A 23,532-nucleotide genomic window follows, 5' to 3' on the forward strand; every position below is an offset into this window, starting at 1 on the left:
GGCACAAGAGCATTTCAGGCAGGAGGAACAGTGTGGGTGAAGACTTGGTGCCTGGAAGGAGCACGGTAAATGTGAAGAACCGGGAGAAGTTAAGCATAGCAGAATCATACGGTTTTAGGAAAAGTAGCACAAAACGAGACGAGAGGTAAATGGGGACTGATTTATGAAGGGCCTTGTAAACCATATTAAATAGTTTGAAGAAGTATTGGAAAGAAAACGATCAGATTTTCAGTTTGGAAATGTCACTCTGGCTGTGCTATGCCGATTGAACTGAGGGGACAGGGCGGGGAGACCTTTTAGAGGCTGTGGGAGCAGCTATGCTCCAAAATAACCTGTGTGACTGGGAGGTTCATGGTCATATTAATAGAGGTAGAACAAACACCCAAGGATGAGGAGGCTGGAGGGTAGTGAGACTGCCCTGTGCAGAGGCATGACTATGTATTTAGGGCTGAAACTCAGCAGAAGTCAGAGCTGAGAATTAAAATGTGTGAATTACTTGCTTACAGGTGATAGATCTCATCCTCCTTTAAGTATGGTAATAGATGACTTCGCCCTGGGGTATTGCAGAGGCAGAAAAGAAAGGGGCCAAGGATAGACTGTCTACATTTTAGAGGAAACAGAGCCAGGGAAGAACATTGAAAAGATTGCTTAGTGAGATGGAGGAGCCAGCAGAGTTCAGCTGAAGCAACCACAGAGGAATGAGTTTCAAGGAGTGTCTTGAGATTTCAATTTCCTTCTTCCTCATCACTCCTGCCTGTCAGGCATGAGGCCCCCTGGCCCTGGCTCCTTCCTTTCCCTCCAGATTTCACTCCTCCCCTCTGCCACACACTTTGCTCTAGTACCACCGAATGGTTTGTATCTGCCCTGCTTTCCCCCGCCCCACGCTGTCTGTAACCTTCATTGCTTTGCTGAGGTTGTCCCATCTACTTGGACACCCTTCCCATCTTTCTCATCTTGGTTGGCTTCTCCTCCTTTCAGCTCGGCTCAAACACTACCTCTTTCAGAAGACTTCCTTGAACCTCTTTGACATATTTGTACCTCTAAACCTCACACAGTGCCTGAATGTGTAGTTTCGTGGTACTTGTTTTGGTATTAAATTAACCTTAGAATCTGAATTCCTCTGGTCTCCTGGTTGCTTTTCCTTATTTCTATTCTCTCCCAGCCCTAGAGAATTTAATTTAAAGATATAGCAATAATTTACCTAAAGTACTGTATCAGCCCGAATCCAGTAAAGAGACAAAACGGTGTACCAGTTATGGTTCTGGCAGCTTTACTGAAGTATAATTATCATACAATCAATGTAAATATTTAAAGTGTATAATTTGATAAGTTTTGACATATGTATATACCCATGAAATGACAACCACAATCAAGATAATACTCATCATCCCCCAAAGTTTCCTTGTGCCCTTGGCAATCCTTACACCTGCCCTTCCCTGCCTTGCCCCTTCCCTGTTCCTGTGTAATCACCAATCTACTTCCTGTCATTATAGATTTTATGGATTTTCTAGAATTTATATAAATGGATTTATACAGTAGGTGCTTTTTTGTCTGTCTTATTTCACTGTCTGGCCTAATTATTTTGAAGTTGTGTGCATCAATAATTCACTCATTTTTATTGTTGAGTGATATTTCATTGTATGGGTATACCATAATTTGTTTATCCGCTCACCTATTGAGGGACATTTGGGTTGTTTTCAGATTTTGTCTGTCAGAAGTCTTGGGAATTCCCTGGCGGTCCAGTGGTTAAGAATCCACGCTTCCAATGCAGAGGGTGCGGGTTTGATCCCTGGTCGGGGAACTAAGATCCCACGTGCCATGTGGCTCAGCCAGAAAATTAAAACAACAACAACAACAAAACCCCAACCAACCAAACAGAAAAACATTCATGAAGAAGTCTTTGTGAGGACTTAAACTTTGTTTTCTATTGGCAAATACCTAGGAGTGGAATGCTGCGTCAGCCAAACTGTTTCCCAAAGTAATTGCACCCTCTTACATTCCCACCAGCAATGTGTGTTACTCTAACTAGTGTCCTGTGAATGATGAGGTCTCCCACTGGCTAGTGGATGCGTGAACTCCCCACCCGTGTGAGCTCTGAAGATCACACCTACTGTTCCTTTCAGGAGGCGCGTGCCCCGGCTTCAGGTAGCTTCCTCACCTGCCTGCACTGATCAGCAGATCTCCAGAGGTCTCTCTGGTACTCTGCCCTACACACTCCTATCATCTTGGCCTCCACAGATGCCCAGCTCCATCTCCTCAATTTGGATACTACTGCACTCCCCCTGGGTTCCCACTTCCTTCTCTGTGGCCTGGAAACTCTCTCCAGGCAGTACACTGGGAAAATTCTTAGGGCTCACCTTCTTTATTTCCTTCTTTCAGGATTCACTGTCCTGTATTGCCTGAAGTTCACAGTCTGGCAACACTGTTTCATTAATTTTGTCCAGTTTCTCAGTTGTTTTAAGCAGTAGGTTAAATCCAGTCTCTGTTCCATCTTAGCCAGAAGAGGAAGTCTAATCAGCACCAGTTATTTTAACAGAGTTTCTTCTTTGACCTATGGGCATTTGAAGTGTGTTTTTATTTATTTATTTTTTTGGCTGTGCCACACGGCTTGTGGGATCTTAGTTCCTTGACCAGGGATTGAACTCGCACCCTAGGCAGTGAAAGCGTGGAGTCCTAACCACTGGACCACCAGGGAATTGCCTGAAATGTGTTTTTAAATCTCCAAATATTGGGGAGTTTTTTCTGGGTATATTATTATTTATTTCTAATTCAATTCCACTGGCCAGAGAAGCTAATATAAGATTTCAAGCTTTTAAAGTCTATTGAGATTCGTTTCATGGCTCAGCATATAGTTTATCTTGGTAAACATACCATGTAAACTTGCAAATTTACCAAAAAATGTGTATTCCGCAGTGGTTAGGTGTGGTGCTTTATAGATGTGATTAAGTCAAGATAGTTGATAGTGTTGTTTATGTCTTCTGTATCCTGAGATGTTGTGTATTCTGTCACTTGCTGAGAGAGGGGTATCAAAATTGACAACTGTGATTTGGTTGGATTTGTCTAATTCTCTCTTCAATTTTATCAGTTTTTGCTTCATTTAGTTTGAAACTCTGTTATACATTTACATACACATATTATGTTTATATCTTCCAGATGATGGACTCTTTTGTCATTGTGAACTGTCTCTTTTATTCTCTAATAATACTCTTTGTCTTGAAGCCTGTTTTATCTGATCTTAATATAGCCACTCAGCTTTTTAATGCTTATTGTTACATGGTATGTCTTTTAAAATCCTTTTACTTTCAATTTACTTGTGACTTTGTTTTTAAACTGTGTCTCTTGTATATGGCATATAATTGGATCTTGTTTTTTATCCAGTCTGGAAAATATGACTGAAAAAAACACTGGTATGGTTGGATTTAGGTCTACTATTTTATTTTCTGCTTGTCCCATCTGTGTTTTGTTCCTCTGTTCTTTCCTTACTGCCTTCTTTTGGGCTAATTCAATACTTTTTAGAATTCAATTTTAATTTATCAATTGGATTTTTAGTTATACCTCTTTGTATTAATTTTAGTGGTTTCTCTAGGGATTAATTTATATATCCTGAACCTTGTGCAGTCCCATTGCATCACCACTTCTCATAAAATGTAAGAATCTTGCAACAATATAGGTCTAATTTACTACCCCATCATTTATGCCATAATTGTAGTATAAATTATATTTACATTTGTTGTACTACTTCACACTGTGTTATAATTTTTAAAGTCACATATATTTTAAAGAAATTAAGAGAAAAAATAATATTCTATATTTACCTTAATATTTCCCATTTCTAGCACTCCTTATCCTTCCCAAAGATCCAGCTTTCCATCTGGTATAATAATTTTTCTTCAACCTGAAGTACTTCCTTTAGCATTTCTTGTTATAAAGGCCTGCTGGCCATTAATTCTCTTAGTTTTTGTTCATCTGAATATGTTTTTATTTTGCCTTCAATTTTAAAGGACATTATTGCTGAATATAGAATTCTGCATTGACAGTTTTCGTTTCCTCTCAGCACAATATATATGTGTGTATGTGTGTGTGTGTGTATATATATATATATATATATATATATATATATAAAATAATCTGGTAATTAATACAGTTTATTGGCTTTTGCCCTTTTTTGTTTTACCTTTCCTACTCCCTGACTTGTGCTCTTGGGATCACCAGCCAAATCAACTACGTGCATCTAAGTCTTTTTTTCAGAGTCTGCTTTTGGGGGAACCCAAACTGAAACATGTTCAATTTACGTTATGTAAATCTGTATACAAATATACAAACACTTTCTTTTTTTTCCATGAAAAAGACCATTTGCTAAACAAATGTATTCTTTATATTCACTCATTTATTGAGAAGCTGCAGTCTCCTATACATTGTGAAATTGAACTGGTAACTTGTATTATTAGTTATTTTTATGTCTTTGGCACTTAGTGTGTATATGCATGCAAGTATGTATATATATTCTTTCCTTCTACCTATCTACTTATCTATCTCAATAAAATACACACTTGCTCTTAAGTTCATTGACAATTAGAACTATGACTTCTTCTTAAGTATGTCTCTAAAATCTGATAGAGTTCAGTGCAAACAGTAGGTGCTCAACAAGCGTTTCCTGATTGATCATTCTTATTTTTAGGCTTCACATACACTATGCATTGTTATACACAAAGTCAACATATAAAATTGATATTAGATAATTTACAAATTAAGGAATTATTAAATTTAACAAATATTTGCACACCTCCTGTAGGCAAAAGCATGGTGGAGGCTGTGAAGTCAGAATGCAGGAACATAATATGGTGTGTGATAGGCTCTATACAGCAAAGAATTCAGTGAAAAAATGAGTTTACAGAAATGAATACTATTTCATAGAAGGGAAGGATTAGGATTGAGTGATAGACATGACTGGAAATAGCTTCCAGAAATAGTAATTATTTGAGAAGGACCTTGAGGAATAGGTAGGATTTAAATAGACAGAGAACGGGGAGGGTGTTCCAGTGTTGGAGTTCAGGGTAAGAAATCAATGGTAATAAAGCTAAAGAAAGATGAAATAACACGGAGAATGAGGATAAAGGGACCTGAATGAACATGGGGTGTGTGAGTAACCAAGAGAATGGCCTGACTGAGGGTTAGTTTCCTATTGAGTAACGATAGAAAATAAGCAATGAAGGGCCTTTAAACCCAAGGCTTGTAGACTGTCACTAAAACAAGAGGGAATTTTTGCAGGACTTTTTTAACGTGAACTATAAATAACTAAAGTAGAGATTGAATTGAAGAGGATCAGTTTGGCATGTTGCACAGAAAGAGCAAGGATGAAACACGGCTGATGGCATAGAAACCCAGTACAACTTGCTGTCTAGAACCTTCAGGCCTCTTTAGCTTTCCGTTTAAGTGAAGATTTTTCTCTTTTAGGTAATCTGTGCATTTAAAATCATTATTTTCCATTTGTCATCATGCTTTCTCTTTTAGATCATAGTATTTTATTCATTTTAAAAGGTTATCAGTTTTTTAAAAAGTCTAAGTAACCAGAAGATTGCATTCTGTTCTTTCTGGACTATTGAGAAAGGGGGCTGATAGAAACATAATGACTCCAGTCCGGTTTTTTTCGTTGAATTTTAATATTTTTTTTTGTTCTTTTGTAATTTTAAACTTTTGTACTAAACTTTAAAATTATGGTTATACAGATGACTTTATACATCCCAATTCTGAGATTTAGATGGAGTGTTATTATGAATATTGTCATCAGAAAGTCATTGTCACTCTGAATTATCTTAGTTTACATATTGCTAAATTTCAAGATGCTTTCATTACTTATAGAAAGACTTTCCTCCTAAGAAAAATTAAAGTCAATGGAAAATATTTAACTAAAATTCACTTTTTAGGAATGCTTTTATGTCAATCTGGTGATGTACCCATGCACTTTGGGATACCATTGATCTCGTATTCTACTAAGAATATATTAATTTTTTAAAGAACGTTTATCAGCTAGGTATATAACTTGATCATATGCACATCAGGAATATTTTAGAAGTTATTAAGTAGTTAAACTATATTCAATTTAAAAAACAAAGGCATTACCTTTTTTTATTCTTGTGCTTCAGTTTGGCTTTTCACTCAACAAGCACTTATCAAACACATCCTATGGGAATGGCACTGTTGTGTGCTGCGGTACAAAGAAAACTCCTAGTAAGGTCTCCTCAAGGAGCCTGTTTTCAGGTAGGCAGCCAGACTTGTAGTTAACAAGATGAAGTGTTACAACTGCTCACAGGGCTCCAAACAGGATATGGTAAGATAAACAATAGTAGGATTAGGCGAGGGAAAAAAATCAGGGCAAGCTTTATAGAGAAGGTGAGAGTTGAATTGAGTTTTAAAAGATGAAAACGTTTGGAGATGAGAGGTCTGGGAAAAAATGGAATTCCTGGTAGAGGTAATGATTTAGGTTTCTTGAACTGTCTGATTCTGTGGTGAACTAGCAGCACTTTTGCCCAGGTTAGCCTCCAACTGTGGATGAAAATGGAAAGGAAGGTTAGAGTCAAAGAGAATTTGTTTTTCTTCATAATAACTCAGAGCCTGCACGTGATGATAATAAGCATCTCACTGCACACTGTGAGGTATGTTGTGATGCACATTGTGATATGTAAACACGTGATAGCAACTTACTTAATTCCTGTTGCCTCCTCTCTTTTGGGAGCTCAAATGAGACAGTCTTCCTCTTGCCCTCTCCCAGTTTTCTTTCTTTCCATATCCAATTTCAGATGAAACTATCTGAGAGCAAGTCCCTAGCACTGACAGTGTTGATAACAATTTGCATCTAGAAACTTGGACCAGGCTCATAATTCATATTCAGTAATATTTCCATATCAGACCCACCCTAAATTCCAGATCCTCTCCATTCTTTCAATTCCTTCAATTTGTAATAAATATTATTTGTCTGTTGTATTCCAGGTACTTTGTCTGTTATATTCTAGGTACTTTGGTAATATTAATGAATAAAAGGGACAAAGATCCCTGACCTGATGGAACTTACATTTTAGTAATCATCACAACTGCTCTGGAAAATTGCTTTTTTTCTCCCACAGAGATTTATCATGAAAATTAGGTTGCTATCTAAGAGAGTGATTTTCTTTTACGGGCTTTGTATAGACACTGGGGTGGGAAGACATTTTTTATTTCTGGGGAAAAAGGCTTTTTTGTAGCTGGGGGTTCTGTAAGGCTAGACCAGTATGATGTGGCATATTTTCTCTAGTTTATCTTGTAAGAGATGAAGGTTTGAAGGCACTAAAAATATAGTGGTTTCAGAGACAGATAAGTGGGTGAAGGGAGAAATATTTAAAGACAAGTTATTTGAAGCTTTCCTTGACTTGGCTTCAGTGAGGAGAAAGAGAGAGAAGACAGCCACCAAATGACTAGTGCATCAATTATAGCTTGGGTATACTTTATACAGACAGAATAGAAACATAGTAAGAAAGTAGAAACGACTAAATAGGAGAGAATTCTGTTATGGCATAAAAAAATCCAATTATTAAAAATGCAGTAAATTTGAAATAGAGTATTTTCAGTTTTATTTTTTGTTTACAGTTCTTATTTGTTACTTCACAGATGCTGTGCCTGTTCCCTCAGAAGAAAGCCCATCTCTGCAGACAAGTGTGAGTTTCGACAAGAAATCAGACAGTACCATTACAAATACTGTAATAGAAAACCCTCTGCAAATGTCTCTAGAAAAGCAGCCAGCTGCAAAAAGTTTTGAAACATTGACAACTTTACCAGCATTTTGGCCATCTAGCAAAGAAGAGTTCATCAACCCTAATTTAAGGATATCAAAGTCGGATTCTACTTTCTATAACCAGGGCTCTGTGGAGACACTCTCTGTCTCTCCCTCATTCAAAACACTTGACCCAGTGAAACAGACTGTAATAATCAGTAAGGACCATCAGAAACGAACAGAATCCGGCCTGGTTCAGATGGAGGATGAAAACCTCAAGACCTTAACCACATGGGGTGAGTCTACAAAAGACCTCTTTTGAAGTACTCTTCTTTTACTTTTCTCTGCTTTCTGTCTCCTGTTTTTGTTCCCTCGTTTTACTCTACATCCGTTGGTATTAAGAGACGAACTTGAGCTGGGGAAGTCCCCTTTTATTAAAGGGCTAATAGCAGTTCATCTTTGTGGATTACAAGTGCTTGATTGAAGCACACGTTCTGAACAGTTTTGATGCAGAACAAATTAGAAAGAACTAGCATTAAAGAAGAGCTTCCTGTTAAACATTTAGGCTAGTTATTAAAAAACTATATGAAAAAAATTGTTTAGTATGTATATCAGTATGTACACACACACACACACACACACACACACACACACACACATATGGGAACACATGCATATGTGTGTGTGTGTTTTCCCTTTTTTAAAAGAGTTGTGTACTGATTCCAAAAACAGATGGAGAATCTCTTCCTTTTCTGTCTTACAAAACATTAAGAGGGTTGCAGTATTCTTCAGACTGGATTATAAAGGATAAAGCCAGTTGAGATTCCAGGTCGTTGGCCATCAGATATTAAATCCTACATTTTTATAATTTCTTCTGTAAAGTTAATTAGTAAAAGAATAACTTGTTTGCTGGTGCATTTTTCAAAGACTAAGTAGTTTGTTCTTATATATGATAATGCTAATTAACTCATATAAATATAAAGTTTTTAATATAAATCTTATAAACTGCCTCAAATTCAGGTCACAAGTACAATATAAATACAGACAATGGAAGCCAAAATGTTGAGGTTAAAGAAATTTATCTTGGTGCTAGTAAGGCCAGTGAATAACAAAAGACTCTTCTTACTGCTCTTTCCAGAATGTTTTGAATTGAGTAGCCTAAAAATAAGACTAATTCTTAGTTTTGTCACCAGATCAACTTTTCTGCTGAGACTGCTGATGGAGAACCCAGTTAGTACTGGTTATGATGGCCGTGCTAGTTTATGTGCATGGCTGTCCCCTGGGAAGTTATTTTGATTCATTTCTTTCACAAATACCACAAAAAGAAAATTGAAAATAAATTTTGGTCACTGCTTGTGTATCAAGTACATTTAATTATAAAAATTAGCAAGAAGTTCCTCTAAAACCAGTTAACAAGGAAGACTTCTTCTCCTACTTAAAATGAAGTAGATAACATTAGTCTAATCCTCCGCCAAAAATGCTGGTTAAAGCTGGAAAACTATTAGAAGTCATCGTAAAACAACCAAGGTAGAAAACACATGATGGGTCAGGATCCTAGGAAAAAGGATTGTGATATTGTGATATAATAAGAAATATATATTTGGTCTTCATCACTGATTCCTGGCACAGAGCTCCTGAAACCCTTGTAATTTCCTGAGTGATAGGAGAGAGAGGAGCATCTTTTGTTATTCATAATAAGCCCTTTCAAGCCCACCCCTGACCTGTGGGGAGAGGAGAGGGGGTGGATGCTGAGTTAATCATCAGGGGACAGTGATTTGGTCAGTCATGCCTCCGTATTGGAACTTCTATAAAAACCCTAAACAACGGGGTTTAGAGTGCTTCCTGGTTGGGGAACACATAAAGGTTCTGGGAGGATGGCACACCTGGAGAAGACACGGCAGCTCTGTGCCCCTATCCCATACCTTGCCCTATGCATTTCTTCCATTTGGCTGTTTCCTTATAAACCAGTAATAGTAAGTAAAGCATGTTCCTGAGTTTTGCGAGCCATTCTAGCAAATTATCAAACCCAAGGAGGGGACCATGGGATCCTTCAACTTATAGTCAACAGATCAGGAATAGAGGAGGCCTGAATTTGCAATTGGCATCTGAAATGGGGGGCAGTCTTGAGGGTTTAAGCCCTTAATCTCTGGGGTCTGCACTAACTCTGGGTAGTTAGTGTCAGAATTGAATTAAATTGTAGGACACCCAATTGGGTGTCCACAGAGCACAGGAGAAATCCTTCGTGTGGAAAGCCCACACGTTTGGTGTCAGAAGTGATGTGAGAAGAGTAGGAAACTCACCACATTTAGTTGGTCCCACCTTCACCTCAGTTTTCCCTGCTTACATCATTTGCTTATTAGCAGAGCAGGATGATAGAAGCTGAGGGAAAATTAGAGGCCTGGGCTTTCCACAGTCTCACTGAGCTTGGGAGGTAGGGTTGGAGTTTTGGACTTCCAAGGTGTCAGGGACTCAAGGGGCCAATATTCCAGAGGGGAGGGAATCACAGAGAAAAAGTCCATAAGTCTTTGTGTAATTTCTTACTGTTACATTTGCCTGCTGCTAAACTGCTCATGTTCTGGATAAGATGCCAAGAAACGAAATGGGAAGCAGCCAACCCGTTCAGCCAACCTAAATGGGAAGAGGCTGACGAGCTAATCAGAGATTCTCATAATCTTGTGGCACTGAGACAGAGGTTGGAGTTCAGGATATGCCAAATTGCAGGGGCTCTGGTAAATACTCTGTGCTTTCAGCTGGGCTCTCTAACAGGCTACACCCTAAGCATCAGAAGTACACTCTAGGAGTAAGGACAAGCCAGAAATAGAACAGCCCTCCCAAATGCTGAAACCGAACTTCAACTACAGCAAAGTGTCTGGAAGACAATGAAATCCTTTCTTGAGAGCTGCTACAATTTTTCATGCATAATGTTTGGCATTCAACAAAAAATTACCAGGCATACCAGGAAATGACCAAATGACCAGAAATACAGGAGAAAACAGACAACAGAAAGAGACTCACAAATAATTGAGATCCTGAAGTTATAAGATAGGTACTTTAAAATAATTATGATTAATATAATCAAGAAAACAGAGGAAAAGATGGGGATTTCATCAGAATAGAATACTACTCTCTATAAAAAAAGAATCAAGTGAATTCATGAATTCCAAAGCTGAAAAATATAGTAACTGAAATTAATACCTTGAGGGTACTTACTGTTCAGTGCACATGGCCTGAGATGTCAAAAGAGAGAGTTCAGCACTGGCAGAGAAGCTGAAAATTTATGAGGGAAACCCTGAAAGGGAGGGAGACTCAGATGGAGTCTCAGATTCCATTTATAAACTCTGCCCAAATCCTTGACTGACTGCTAAACTGTATGTGTAAGGGAAGACCCCAGTGACTCGTTGAAAAAAAAAAGAACACTGGAAATTATAAATATGTGGGTAAATATAAAATACTATATATTTTTTTAATTCTAATTTGAAAAGTAACATACAACTCTTTAAAGCAAAAAATTTTAATACTGTATTTTGGGTTTTAAAACTTATGTAAATGTAATTACATCACAGCATAGCACAAAGAATGGCTGAATTGCATAGTTGTTAATGGCACAGGTTCTGGAGTCAGACTGCCTGGGTTCATAATCTCAGCTCAACCACTAATTGTGTGACCTTAGGCAAGGCCCTTGACCTCTCTGCATGTCAGTATCTCCATCTATAGGACAGAAGTCATGATGGCACTGCCACATGGAACACAGAGGCCGTTGTAGGAAAGGATTCGAGGTGAGAGAAAGGAGACAAGAGCCGGTGGGTGAGGTAGGGGGAGAGATCCCAAGATGGAGCATGATGTGGGGAAGGCAGACAAGAATCCAGACCAGAAGGAGAGTCACCTCATGCTGCGGGCCTGTAAGGAAAGAGGAGAAAGGCTGTACCAGATGTGAGGGAAGGGTTTTGTTGTTTTTAACAATTTAGATGCGTTGAGCCTTCGTGGGCCACACTCTATGTGTCATGGCCTCAGTATCTTATTGTCTGAGGTCACCTACCAAGCCCGAGGGTTTGGAGTGGCAAAAGGGCTGTGAGGAGGCTGGAGATGTAGAACAGCCCATCTAGAGAGTGGAGGAGGGAGCTGATAAGACACTGAGAAGACGGAGGAGGCGTAATTTGTAGTCCAGGTTTGCAGCCGCCTGTGCTTTTCTCCTGTAGTGCTGAGCATCCCAGGGATAGGAACGAAGAGGGTAGATATTTAAATTGAAATAGGATTAGGACAGGGATTGGGGAGCTGCAGCCTCTTGGTCCACAGCCTGTTTTTGTAAATAAAGTTTTATTGGAAAACAGCCACACTACTCAGCTCGCATATTGTCTTTGGCTGCTTTTGTGCTACATCAGCAGAGCTGAGTAGTTCAAACAGAGACTGTATGTACCACAAAGCCTATAAGATTTACTCTCTGGTCCTTTATATAAAAGGTTTGCTGACTCCTGAATTAGGAATTAGTAGCAGGTAAGGCAGAAGATGCGTTGGCAAGGGGGTAGCTAGAAAATGGCTGAAGTGATGGATCCTGGGATTCTAGACTGGACAAGAAAGGAGCCAGAACTGGGAGGCACTGATAGACAGAAAATAGAAGGATCGTTGCATCTATTGTCTCAATGAGGCCAAAGTGTAGATGTATTAAAAGGAATGTAAAAGGAATCTAAAAGGCTGGAAGTAATTGAGAAGAAAAGTAATCTTGGAAAACAAGATTTCAGAGTAGGGCAGGTGTCAGTGATGATATATTCTAGGGAGTACTCAGAGGAATGGCTGAAGGTCATTGTGGTTGAGGAATTCAAGAAATGATGAGGCTAGGATGGATGGCTAGTCTCAGATGATGGAGGATAAAGAAGATAGTACCTATTTCCTGGTTTTCTTTTAAGAAATATTTGTTTACATGAAGGCTCCAGGTCTGATGTTATAAACTCTTTGGAGATAATGAGCTGGGCAAATTAAAAAATACTTGCACACTCGTATTTTAGCAGTTCGCAAATATCAGGGAGGCCGTTGAGGCAGCCACCTAATACACTTCAGTGTCTTTACTGAATGAGAGGGATGGATTTGCTGCAGCGACCTCCTTTGACCCTTTGATGATAAATAACTGTTCCTAGAACAGCCCATTCCTTCTGCTCCTCTGTTTATTTGGAGCTCAGACTATTGTTTTAGGTCGTTAGTTTATCATGCACGCTAAAAAGGAAGCAGGAGCTAGTAAGTACTTAGAAGCCAGGTCTGGTGGCAGGCAGCTTTCATTATCGTCTCATAAGCCACAGTTAGGGTAAGTGTGTTAGACGCATTGGATTTTACTTTCTAATTTGTGGGAGGAAAAGAAAAATCTATACATTCTCATGTTGGGATAGTTGTGAGCATTCTCACTGGCTTCGTCCTTTCTTTCTGTCTCATCGGTTCCGTTTTCTTACTCTGAATTTCAGCAGTAGTTGTTCTTTGTAGCTGTGTTTCAGTTCACCTTTGCTGGGGAAAGAAACCAAACATGACACACACACAAAAGACTCATTAACCATACCTTTTTCTTTTGGGCTATAAAAGCCTTCAGAGCTAGAACAATTAACAATTTCCCTAACAAATGGGGAAAATGATAGAAAACAGTTCTGCAGACCACCTCAGCTAACTCTGAGCTACTGGTCAGGCTGATTCAGAAGCACCGTGCAGAGCAGAGCATTGAAGGGAGAGGGGAGTCTCAGCACCTGCCGGGGAAGTCACAGCACACATGCTCCCTGTACGCCAGACACAGCCCGACAATGCTTCCAGCTGTGCAGCCCCTGCCTGCTTTTGTACAGACAAAAAGACACACTGATTTGATTTTTTTAATTTAGTGAACCAAACTTATACTTCATAGGTAAGTGAGTAAACTCACCTTTAATCCAGTAATCCAATTTTCCTAATACAAATGTAGCGTAAGTGATTTATAATCACTTATAATGAGGCAGACTTATTAGCATTTCTCTATGTTACTCCTAAATCTGGTTCTTTTGTGTAGCTTATTTATAGTAATGGCATTAAAAATAAAATTTGAAATATTACATTAAAAAAATTGAGATCTAATTCATGTACCATAAAATGCACCGTTTTAAAATGGACAATTTAGTGGTTTTCAGTATATTCTTAGAGTTGTACAGCCATCACTACTGATTCCAGAACGTTTCCATGACCCTCAAAAGTCCTGTACAGGGACTTCCTTGGCGGCGCAGTGGTTAAGAATCACCTGCCAAGGCAGGGCACATGGGTTTGAGCCCTGGTCCGGGAATACCCCACATGCCACGGAGCAACTAAGCCCGTGCGCCACAACTCCTGACCCTGCGCTCTAGAGCCCGCAAGCCACAGCTACTGAACCCTCATGCCACAACTACTGAAGCCCGCGTGCCTAGAGCCCATACCGCAACAAGAGAGGCCACCGTGATGAGAAGCCTGCACACCGCAACAAAGAGTAGCCCCTGCTCGCCGCAACTAGAGAAAGCCTGCGAGCAGCAACGAAGACCCAACACAGCCAAAAACTCAATCAATCAATTAATTAATTAATTAAAAAAAAAAAGTCCTGTACACATGAGCGGTCACTCCCAGTCCCCCTCACCCCAGCCCCTGGCAACCACTGTCTACTTTCTGTCTCTCTGGATTTGTCTATTCTGGACATTTCATATGATGGAGTCATGCAATATGTGGCCTTCTGTGACTGATTTCTTTCACTGAGCATCATGTTTTCAAGGTTTATCCATGTTGTAACAAATCAGTACTTCATTCCTTTTTATGGCTGAATAATATTCCAATGTATAGATAAACACATTTTATTTATCCCTTCATCAGTTGATGGACATTTGAGTTGTTTCCACTTTTTTGGCTGTTACGAAGATTTTTGTAAATGTCTCATTTTTTTAACCATAGAACAAAATCAGAATAGTTTAATTCACGTGTGTAGGTAACTTGACAGCCATTATATATCAGTGAGGAAGACTGAAAGAGATGAATTGGAGAATGAAAAAAAAAAATCCCTCTGTTGTACAGTGAACTGTTTAGTTGACCAAAGACCTGCTGCTAGGAGAAAAATTTCCATTTACTGCTAAAGAGAGTTTTTAAATATTTCCAGAAGTGTATTTGTCATTTTACTTTTGCAGCCCAGTACTTCCAAATGCTTTTTAAGTTTAAAATTGTAATATGATAATTAACAGACCCAATGTTATTCGTGAGTATAAAAAGTTAGAGATAACACATCAGCATTTGGAATAATTTTGTCAGTGCTATATTCAAGTGAGTGCAGCATTCATTAGCATGCATGTATCACACAGTGAGATTTTTATAACCAGCCATTTACAGCAGCTTATTTGCAATATTCTCTGCATTTCAGCTCTGGGGGGTGGACTGTATGAAGAGGACGCTTGTGAACAAATAACCTCCTTAGTGAGCCAGAGAAGGGTCACTAAACAGGCAGGGAGATGCACCCTGAAGCGCAGTGTGCAGTGTCTGGTACAGCTGCAGCGTGTTTGGAAACAAAAGTAAATTGGCCTGCAGCAATTAGAGATGAAGTGGCTTTTTATGAGCAAAAGGATCCTGTAGCCTATGAATCAAAGCTGCAGAACTGTAAACAGTGAGAAGCTATTTACTCAGCAGTTGTAGCTACGAAGCAGAAGAAAGGTGGGCATACAGTAAAAAGCAGTGATTCTCAAACCTGAGCATGCAACAGAAACGCAGGTTTGTTAAAACTCCTGAGCCCAACCTACCCTCGCAAGTGTCTGATTCAGTTGGTCCAGGGTGGGGCCCAAGAAGTTCATCTCTAACAAATAACCAGGTGATGTTGCTGCTGCTCCTGGTTCAGGAATCACACTCTGAGAAACGCTACACATAAAGTGGAATACCAGATACTCATCACGTCATACACGTGTGAGTATCATAACTGTGTTGTCTTAAATATATAACATTATATTAATATTTGACTCAAATATTATTTTCTTCCTGGCCTTCTTAAATGTTCCTTATGAAATCATTCTTCCTGACCAGAGTGAATTATTTCTAGAATAGTTTCTTAGTACTCTTAATATATGTGTTTTGGGTCCTAGAATCTTAGAATCTCACCAAGGATATATAGTTCTGTCACATGATGTGTTGATCTTGCCTGAAACATTCCTGCCAAATGGTCATTCAGGCTGTGCATGAGCTCCATGAGTACCAAGAAACTCACCACTTCCCAAAGCAGCTCATTTCATGTGTGGAAAACCATGACTATTAAAAAGTTGTCTTTTTTAAATTGGGCTGAAATCTCTTTTCCTATTACTTTCACCTGTTAACCCCAGTTCCAACTTGTGCACAATATGAGAAAAGGGAGATAAATATTACTAAGATGTTGTGACTATTTTCCCATAACCAAATATAGCCTCTTACCCTTTGTCCTCCTATCCCTTTTTGAATAAAGATGTGCATATCCATCAACCATTCCTTATGTATCTTTATATAAGGAATGGTTGTCATATTCCCTCATCATCCTGGTTGCCTGCCTTCTCAATTTTATATCCAGAATTTAACATAATTCTCTAATACTGTAAAAATAATTATAATATAGTAGAATGGTGTGGACTTAGAGCTTAGTGGGTTAGATTATATGGTTTAACATCAGAGACTAGAATTTGAGTCTCATCTCTGCCCCTTTTTAGTCCTGTGATCTTGGGAAAGTTTATTTGCCTCTTTGAGATACCTTTGCCTCATGTTTTAAATGGGGTTATAGGGACTTCGCTGGTGGTGCAGTGGTTAAGCATCCGCCTGCCAATGCAGGGGACACAGGTTCAAGCCCTGGTCCGGGAAGATCCCACATGCCACGGAGCAGCTGAGCCCGTGCGCCACAATTGCCGAGCCTGCACTCTGGAGTCTGAGAGCCACTACTACTGAGCCCACGTGCCACAACTCCTGAAGCCTGCACGCCTGGAGCCCATGCTCTGCAACAAGAGAAGCCACCGCAATGAGAAGCCCGTGCACTGCAGCGAGGAGTGGCCCCCGCTCACCGCAACTAGAGAAAGCCCGTGTGCAGCGTGCAGCAACGAAGACCCAACACGCCAAAAATAAATTTATTTAAAAATAAAATAAAATAAATGGGGCTTCCCTGGTGGTGCAGTAGTTGAGAGTCCACCTGCCGATGCAGGGGATGTGAGTTTGTGTCCCCGTCTGGGAGGATGCCACATGCCACGGAGCGGCTGGGCCCGTGAGCCATGGCCACTGAGCCTGCACGTCTGGAGCCTGTGCTCCGCAGCGGGAGAGGCCACAGCAGTGAGAGGCCCGCGTACTGCAAAAAATAAAAATAATAAATAAATAAATAAAAATAAAATCAATGGGGTTATAAAGCCTACTCCACATGTTGTTATTGGAGTGTGGTGCTGAATAAAGAGAATTAGAAAATAGTTATTTGAAAAGCAATTTAAATCCTTAGACTTTTCCTCCGTGCCAAACAGATGAACAGTTGCCCTGAATATTCACCCACTCTCACAACCTCTGGCAGAAGTCTGGAGGTTTGTTTTCTGGAGAAGGTGGGTGGAGGGTCTCTGAAATGAGAGATGCTAGGTAGAGTTGAGCGTGCAGGTCCTATAACAAACACTACAGGATTAAGTGACCATATGCAAACCAAATGCTGAATGCTGAGAACCCCATCTCCTTTCCCTGCTAGACTCCCAGCACACTGAGAGCCAGATCTTTACCTTCTAGGCAGGAGAGAGAAACTGTTCTCACAAGAACCTATAACCCTCAGGGGAAAGAACCAAAGATACTGACATTAGTCGTTCCCCAACAGATGACCCACTGAAATGACTATACACTGAAGCTCAGTGTTGACCAGTCTCACACTTACACTCAGAGCTTCCAATCAACTTTGTAATTTTTCACTCTTAATCATAAGCAGACAGCAAGGTGTTCCAGACATCTGAAAGAAACTTCTAACGTGGAACATTGAAACAAGGGATAAGAGAATATGTGGCACCCATGAAACAAAAACAGGGTGGTACAAAAAGAATTTCTGAGAACCCCCAAATAATAGCTCTTGGAAATTAAAAATATAATAGCAGAAATTGACAACTCAGTGGTAGGATTGAAAGCTAAAGTTGACAAAACTCTCTGAGGAAGTAGAGCACAAAGACAAATGTAGGGAAGATGGGAGACAAGATTAGAGGACTAGTCCAGGAGACCTAACACCCGGACTAGTTAGAGGTTCAGAAAAAGAACACAGAGAAAACAGAGAGGAGAAAATAAATTATTAAAGCAGTAAAGAAAAGTTTCTAAAGCTGAAGGAAATGAGTTCCTGATTAAAAGTCAGTTGACTTTCAGTTGACCTCAATGAAGTCACCCTTGGGGCACACAGAGAAGCCTCCAAACACGGTGGACAAAGAGGAAATTCCATGAAACTTCAGAGATAAAACCGTTACATATAGTTATGTACAATGAATGGAGTGACTCCCACTCCAGAGCAGCAACACTGGAAGCAAGAAGACGGTGGAATTCTGCCTTCACAATTCTGAAAGAAAGGATTTCTGGCCCAGAATTTTATGCCTAACCAAATATCATTAAGCCTAAAAGTAGAACACAGACATTTTCAGACACGCGAGTTCTCAAAATTTTACTTCTTGCGCATCCTTTTTCAGTGAACTAATGGAGAACGTGCTACTCCAGCACGAGAGTAGACCAAGAAAAAGAGAAAGACCTGGGATATAGAAAACAGGAGGATGGCGAAGGGACATGTCAGATGACAGCTGTGAGTGGAGCTCAGAGTGTCGCTGTGTGACTCAGAACACAGATATGCTGAGGCTTTCGTCATTGGCATGCCCATTACCACATACCCTCTTTTTAATCCAAGGATAGAATGTCTGGATAGGCCTGACCTAGAGTCCTAAGTGTGCTTGTCCTGTCTTGACCGTGTGTGCGTGAAGTTCCTACTTTCCTTTTTGTGTCCTGCTGCTGCATCAGCTGAGAATACTCATTTCACCCCCCAAAAGTTTTGTGATGGGAATTCTTTCCTGAGAACTGGAGATAGGCCTCAGAGAGCTTTGAAGCAGAAAACAGAAGCTGCCTGCCCTGGCCACGTGTTCTACAGGAGGTCCAGTTTGGTTTAGAGGGACATGAATATGTAAAATAAAATTACTATAGAAAGATAAGTGCTAAATGGTAAGCATTAATTCCCCTTTTCTATGACTTATAGTGAATACATTTGTTTTGTTTTGTTTTTTAAGTAACAAGCACAGAGTTAGTTACAAAGACTTCAGCACTGGAATTTGCCAATTTTTACCACCTAAGACATAAGTGAATGTAAATAGACATTCCAAGGAGACAAGAAAAAGTTCTGTGCCAAGAAAGTTTGGAAAACACTTGAATAAATTACAGGTGGCCCTGGAACAACATGGGTTTGAACTGCATGGGTCTACTTACACATGATTTTTTTCAATAAGCATGTAGTACAGTACCACAGGATCTGAGGTTGATTGAACCTGCTGATTCAGAACCTCGGGTATGGAGGGCCAACTGTAAAGTTATACAGGGATTTTCAAATGTGCAGAGGGCCAGCGCCCCTAACCCCCATGTTGTTCAAGGGCCAGCTGTACTGTCGATTTCTCAGAACCTTAAATATGCTAACGGACATTGTTAATCCCCTAACGGGAGGCACAGTATGCAATTGGCTAGTCTTGACTTTGAAGCCCTGTTCTCACAAAACATCTTTTTACATCTTAAGGAACACAGTGTTCCCCAGAACAGTTTGGGAAATAATGATTTGGAGTGAAGTGTGAAAGAAGAGATTTAATATGATTTTGCCTGAAGGGAAGTTTAAAACGTTATCAGATTTTTAATTTTATGGAAAATAGGCTTAGAATGCTTTTGATTTTACTTACAGTTTCTTGGTGGAAAAAAAAAAATTATATACATGTGCTGAAGTGTCCTGGATCTCAGATGGGTTGGACTCAGTCTTGACTATATTTGACCATTAAGAGAAAAAGATTAGTTTTATAACTGTGGGGTACTTGTAGTTGGTTGTTCATTTTGCCATAATATTTTCTGTCAAAAAAAAAAAAATGAAGGAATCTAAGTTACAGGTTTCTCACACTTTCTACTTTAAATGTCAACTTAAAATGCTGGCAGTGAGTAGAATACCGTGTAATACTTTACTTTTCTGCTGTCTCTGATAAGTGTAGTGTAAAAATATATTGGGCAACGTTTGAGAGTCAAGATGAATATTGATATTCCTATTTTAGTTTCATTTCCGTGGAATTATTGACACATAAACACAGCTTCAGATTTTCTCTATTTCTTGCTTTGGGTTTATTTGGGCTTATTATGACTATTTAACATATAAAATTCTAAGTAATTTATTTAAGTTGAGACCAGATAGGATTTTACATTGTAAAATTATTTTAGCTATTACTGTCATTTGTATGTTGCCTAATCTTTGTCTGTCATTTATACATTTTAGTTTCAACTGCCTCTAAGGGGGCATCCTCCTTTTCTACTTTATCCGTGTCATCTCCTGATTCAGCCTCTCCAAAGAAGTCTGTTCATCTCTCACCCCCAATTTTGGCCGGACCTTCCTTCTGGAGTTTGTCCCATCAACAATCTTCGCCTGCCTCTGTTAAAGATAAGACAGCCAGGGTTCATCACCCTTTTGCTCCTAGGGGCCCACTGTCCTCTGATGAAGAGGAAAATGACCACCTCAACCTACTGGAAATTCTTCCAGACAACTCTGATTCTGCCAAAAAGAAGACAAGTCCTATTTCTAGCAGTAATTGGGTAGCATTTTCCACCCAAAATGTAGACCATTTCACCTCTATGTCCTGTTCTAGTTTTCAGGCAACCAAAGACCTGCCTAGGGAGCCTGAAACAAATGATTCCACTAACGTTCTTCTAAGGGAGGTGAAAAATGCAATAGTTAAATTACATGAAGATCTGAGCATGGTGATACAAGAACTTAATGTCATCAATAACCATCTGGTAAGCATGAGTGGGAATAGTCCCCAAATAAACAAGTCTCTGCAGTCTCCCCAGTATTCTGAGGGGTGCTCACATCGAGTCTAACAATCTCAATAGCCATTTTTTTATAGAACTCATGTGGTGTCACTTCCCAAGGACTAAGAAATTAACCTTTTATAGTTTCTCATTACTATGGCAAAAATATGTTGTTGGTTTGATTTTTCCTTGTCAGGTTTATTAAACAAGTATATTTCAAACCAATAAATTCATTTGGGTGGTTTATTTTTTACAGAGAGAAAGAATCACCTTTGATAATATTTTCAGATTTAGATATTAGTTCATTTGAAACTGAAGAGAATTTCATTCTTCCACGATCTGTACTTTACCTCAAAATACATTGAGCACTAGTGAAAGTTGTGGTCAGACTTCAAACTGCAAATGACTGTTCTAGAGCTTTTGGATAAATTGGTAGTAAGAAGCCCTTCATTTTCCATCTGTATGGAGATTCATTGTTCACAAACCTTTGCCTTGATTTAGAAGAACTGAGTCTGGAGTGTACATTTCACATGTTCTAATGTCAAGTTTCAGGTTCTGCAAACCAAGGGCCAGAAATCTTTCCCTTCTTGCAAATGCCACTGTTGGTTGAGAGTTAAGTTGAGACAAGTAGGACATGGAACAGGTGGTTTGTTGTTGTTGTTGTTAATGTATATTGCAAAGTGAATTTAAATGTGTACTCTTTTTCTTGTATTTTGGAAAATAAATTTGGTGTTTTTCATCTTACATGTATCTTTTAAATTCTTTAAGACTGCCTTTCAAGTAGAAATGTCTCATTTATAGGGAAAATGCTCTGGTTTTGGGATTACAGACCGTTGTTTCTCAATCCTGCTGCAGATTAGAGTTACCAGAGGACTTCCCTGGCAGTCCAGTGGTTAAGACTGCGTGCTTCCACTGCAGGGCGAGTGGCCAGGGAACTAAGATTCCTCATGCCAAGCAGTGCAGCCAAAAAGAAAATAGAAAAAAAAAAAAGTGGTAGAGTCACCAGAGAAGCTTTCGTTTCATTTCGTATTTATTTGAAAGAATAGTGTAAAGGGCTCCATGTACCTGTCACTCAGTTTCAACAATTACTAACCAAAGGGCAAAATAATATCTGATAATTTTGAAGAAGTATGAGACATTTAAAAAGTATTCTAATGCCCTGGGTGCCACTCCCAAATCAAAACTGATTTTCATCATGCAAACTCGGTTAGGAACTAGAGGGGACTGTTAGTGCAGGGACATGGGATGAGACAGGTAAGCCAATCAGAAGGCTGTTGAAGTTAGCCAGGTAAGAGCTGATGTGGCTCAAACCAGGGTGAGCATAGTAAAGGAAAGTGAGAAGTGATTTGTTTAGGGATTTGCTGATGGGTTGTATAAAATATATGAGAGAAAGAGAGGAGTCAAAGATGAACACAAGGTATTGGACTAAGCAACTAAAATTCAGGATGAAGTTGCCATCAACTGAGATGAGGAAAGTTGAAGACAGAAAAAAAATTGAGGCATCCATTTTGTTAAATATCAGATATCTATTAGATAACCAATTAAAGATATCAAGTAAACAGTTGGATATGAGAGTGAGTTTGAGAGACAGGTCTAGATTGGAATGGAGGCTGAGAGTTAGTAGTTGATTTTTATTGAGAGCTATGAGACTGGATGAAATCACCAAAGGAGTCAGTGTGAAAGTGGAAAAGAGTTGAAGGCCTGAGCCCTGGGGCATTCTAACATGAGATCAGGAAGAAGTTGGGGAACCAATGAAGGAGCTGAGAAAGAGCCACCACTGAAGTAAGAACAAAAAAAATACAGTGTGTAGTATTTGGAATCCAAGAGGGTTTTTCTATTCTTGGCTCTTTTGTCTTCTGTATGCATTACAGAATCATCTTGTCAAGTTCTTTCCAAAGCCCTATTAGATTTTGAACAAAGTTACATTAAGTCTATTAATCAATTTGGGGGAATTTTTAAAAATTTAATCTTCTAATCCATGAACATGTTATATCTCTATGTCCATATAAATGTTCTCCTAATGTTTTTCGATAGGCTCATTATTTCCCCCACATAGGGCTTCTATTTCTTTTTTAAAGACCTAATTCTTTGTTCTTGACACTTTTATGCTATTGTGAGTGCTACCATTTGGCTAATTTACCATTTTTAAATTTTAGAATAGAATAGTTCATAAAAATGTTCAGTGTACAGTTGTACATTGCACATCCATATAGCCTTTATTCAGATTCACCAGTTTTTAACATGTTGCCATGTTTGCTTTATCTCCCTCTGCTGCTAAACACATGTATGTCTGTATACACATTATGTAGGTAGACACACACAAAAACATGTTTTGCTGAGCCCTTTGAAAGTAAGTTTCAGATATCATGACACTTTACAACAGAATCCTTCAGCATACCTATTGCATGAATCAGGGTAATTATTTCCCAACCTACCTTCCAGTTAACTAATTCTCTCTTCAGCTATGTCTAATCTGTTGTTAAATCTTCCCATCGGATTTTTAATTGAGTTATTGTATTTTTCATTTCTAGAATTCTACTTGGTTCTTTTAAAATCTGCTTTATTGCTTTTCATAGGTCTATGTTTCTTGCAGATATTTTCAAGCATATCTTTGTTACTAGGAATGGCAAGCAAACTAGTATAGAATTCTTACTAGTAAAAATAGTAAGTAAACTAGAAAGTATTCTTGATAGGAACTATTAAGAATGGCTTGATACATGCATTTAAGGCTATACATTTTCCTTTACATAGCTGCAATCCACAGTTTTTTAAAATTGAGATATAATTCACATACCATAAAA

General features: G+C 39.0%; 1 protein-coding gene across 4 annotated transcripts in view; it reads left to right on the forward strand.

Annotated features, from left to right (window-relative positions):
* ENTHD1 (ENTH domain containing 1) overlaps positions 1-21,872 on the forward strand; it is a 103,039-nt gene extending 81,167 nt beyond the window's left edge. For 2 of the 4 annotated variants that reach the window (XM_079936870.1, XM_079936871.1), the window contains exons 6-7: positions 7,642-8,040; positions 20,202-21,872. In XM_079936870.1, coding sequence (XP_079792996.1) covers positions 7,642-8,040; positions 20,202-20,800 — 998 coding nt within the window. In that variant the 3' untranslated portion in view covers positions 20,801-21,872. The remainder of the gene's footprint in view (positions 1-7,641; positions 8,041-20,201) is intronic. The other 2 variants (XM_079936873.1, XM_079936872.1) reach the window with 2 other exon arrangements.
* Positions 21,873-23,532: the final 1,660 nt, after the last annotated feature.

The sequence above is a fragment of the Stenella coeruleoalba genome, assembly GCF_951394435.1.
Source record: "Stenella coeruleoalba genome assembly, chromosome: 11".
NCBI lineage: Eukaryota > Metazoa > Chordata > Mammalia > Artiodactyla > Delphinidae > Stenella > Stenella coeruleoalba.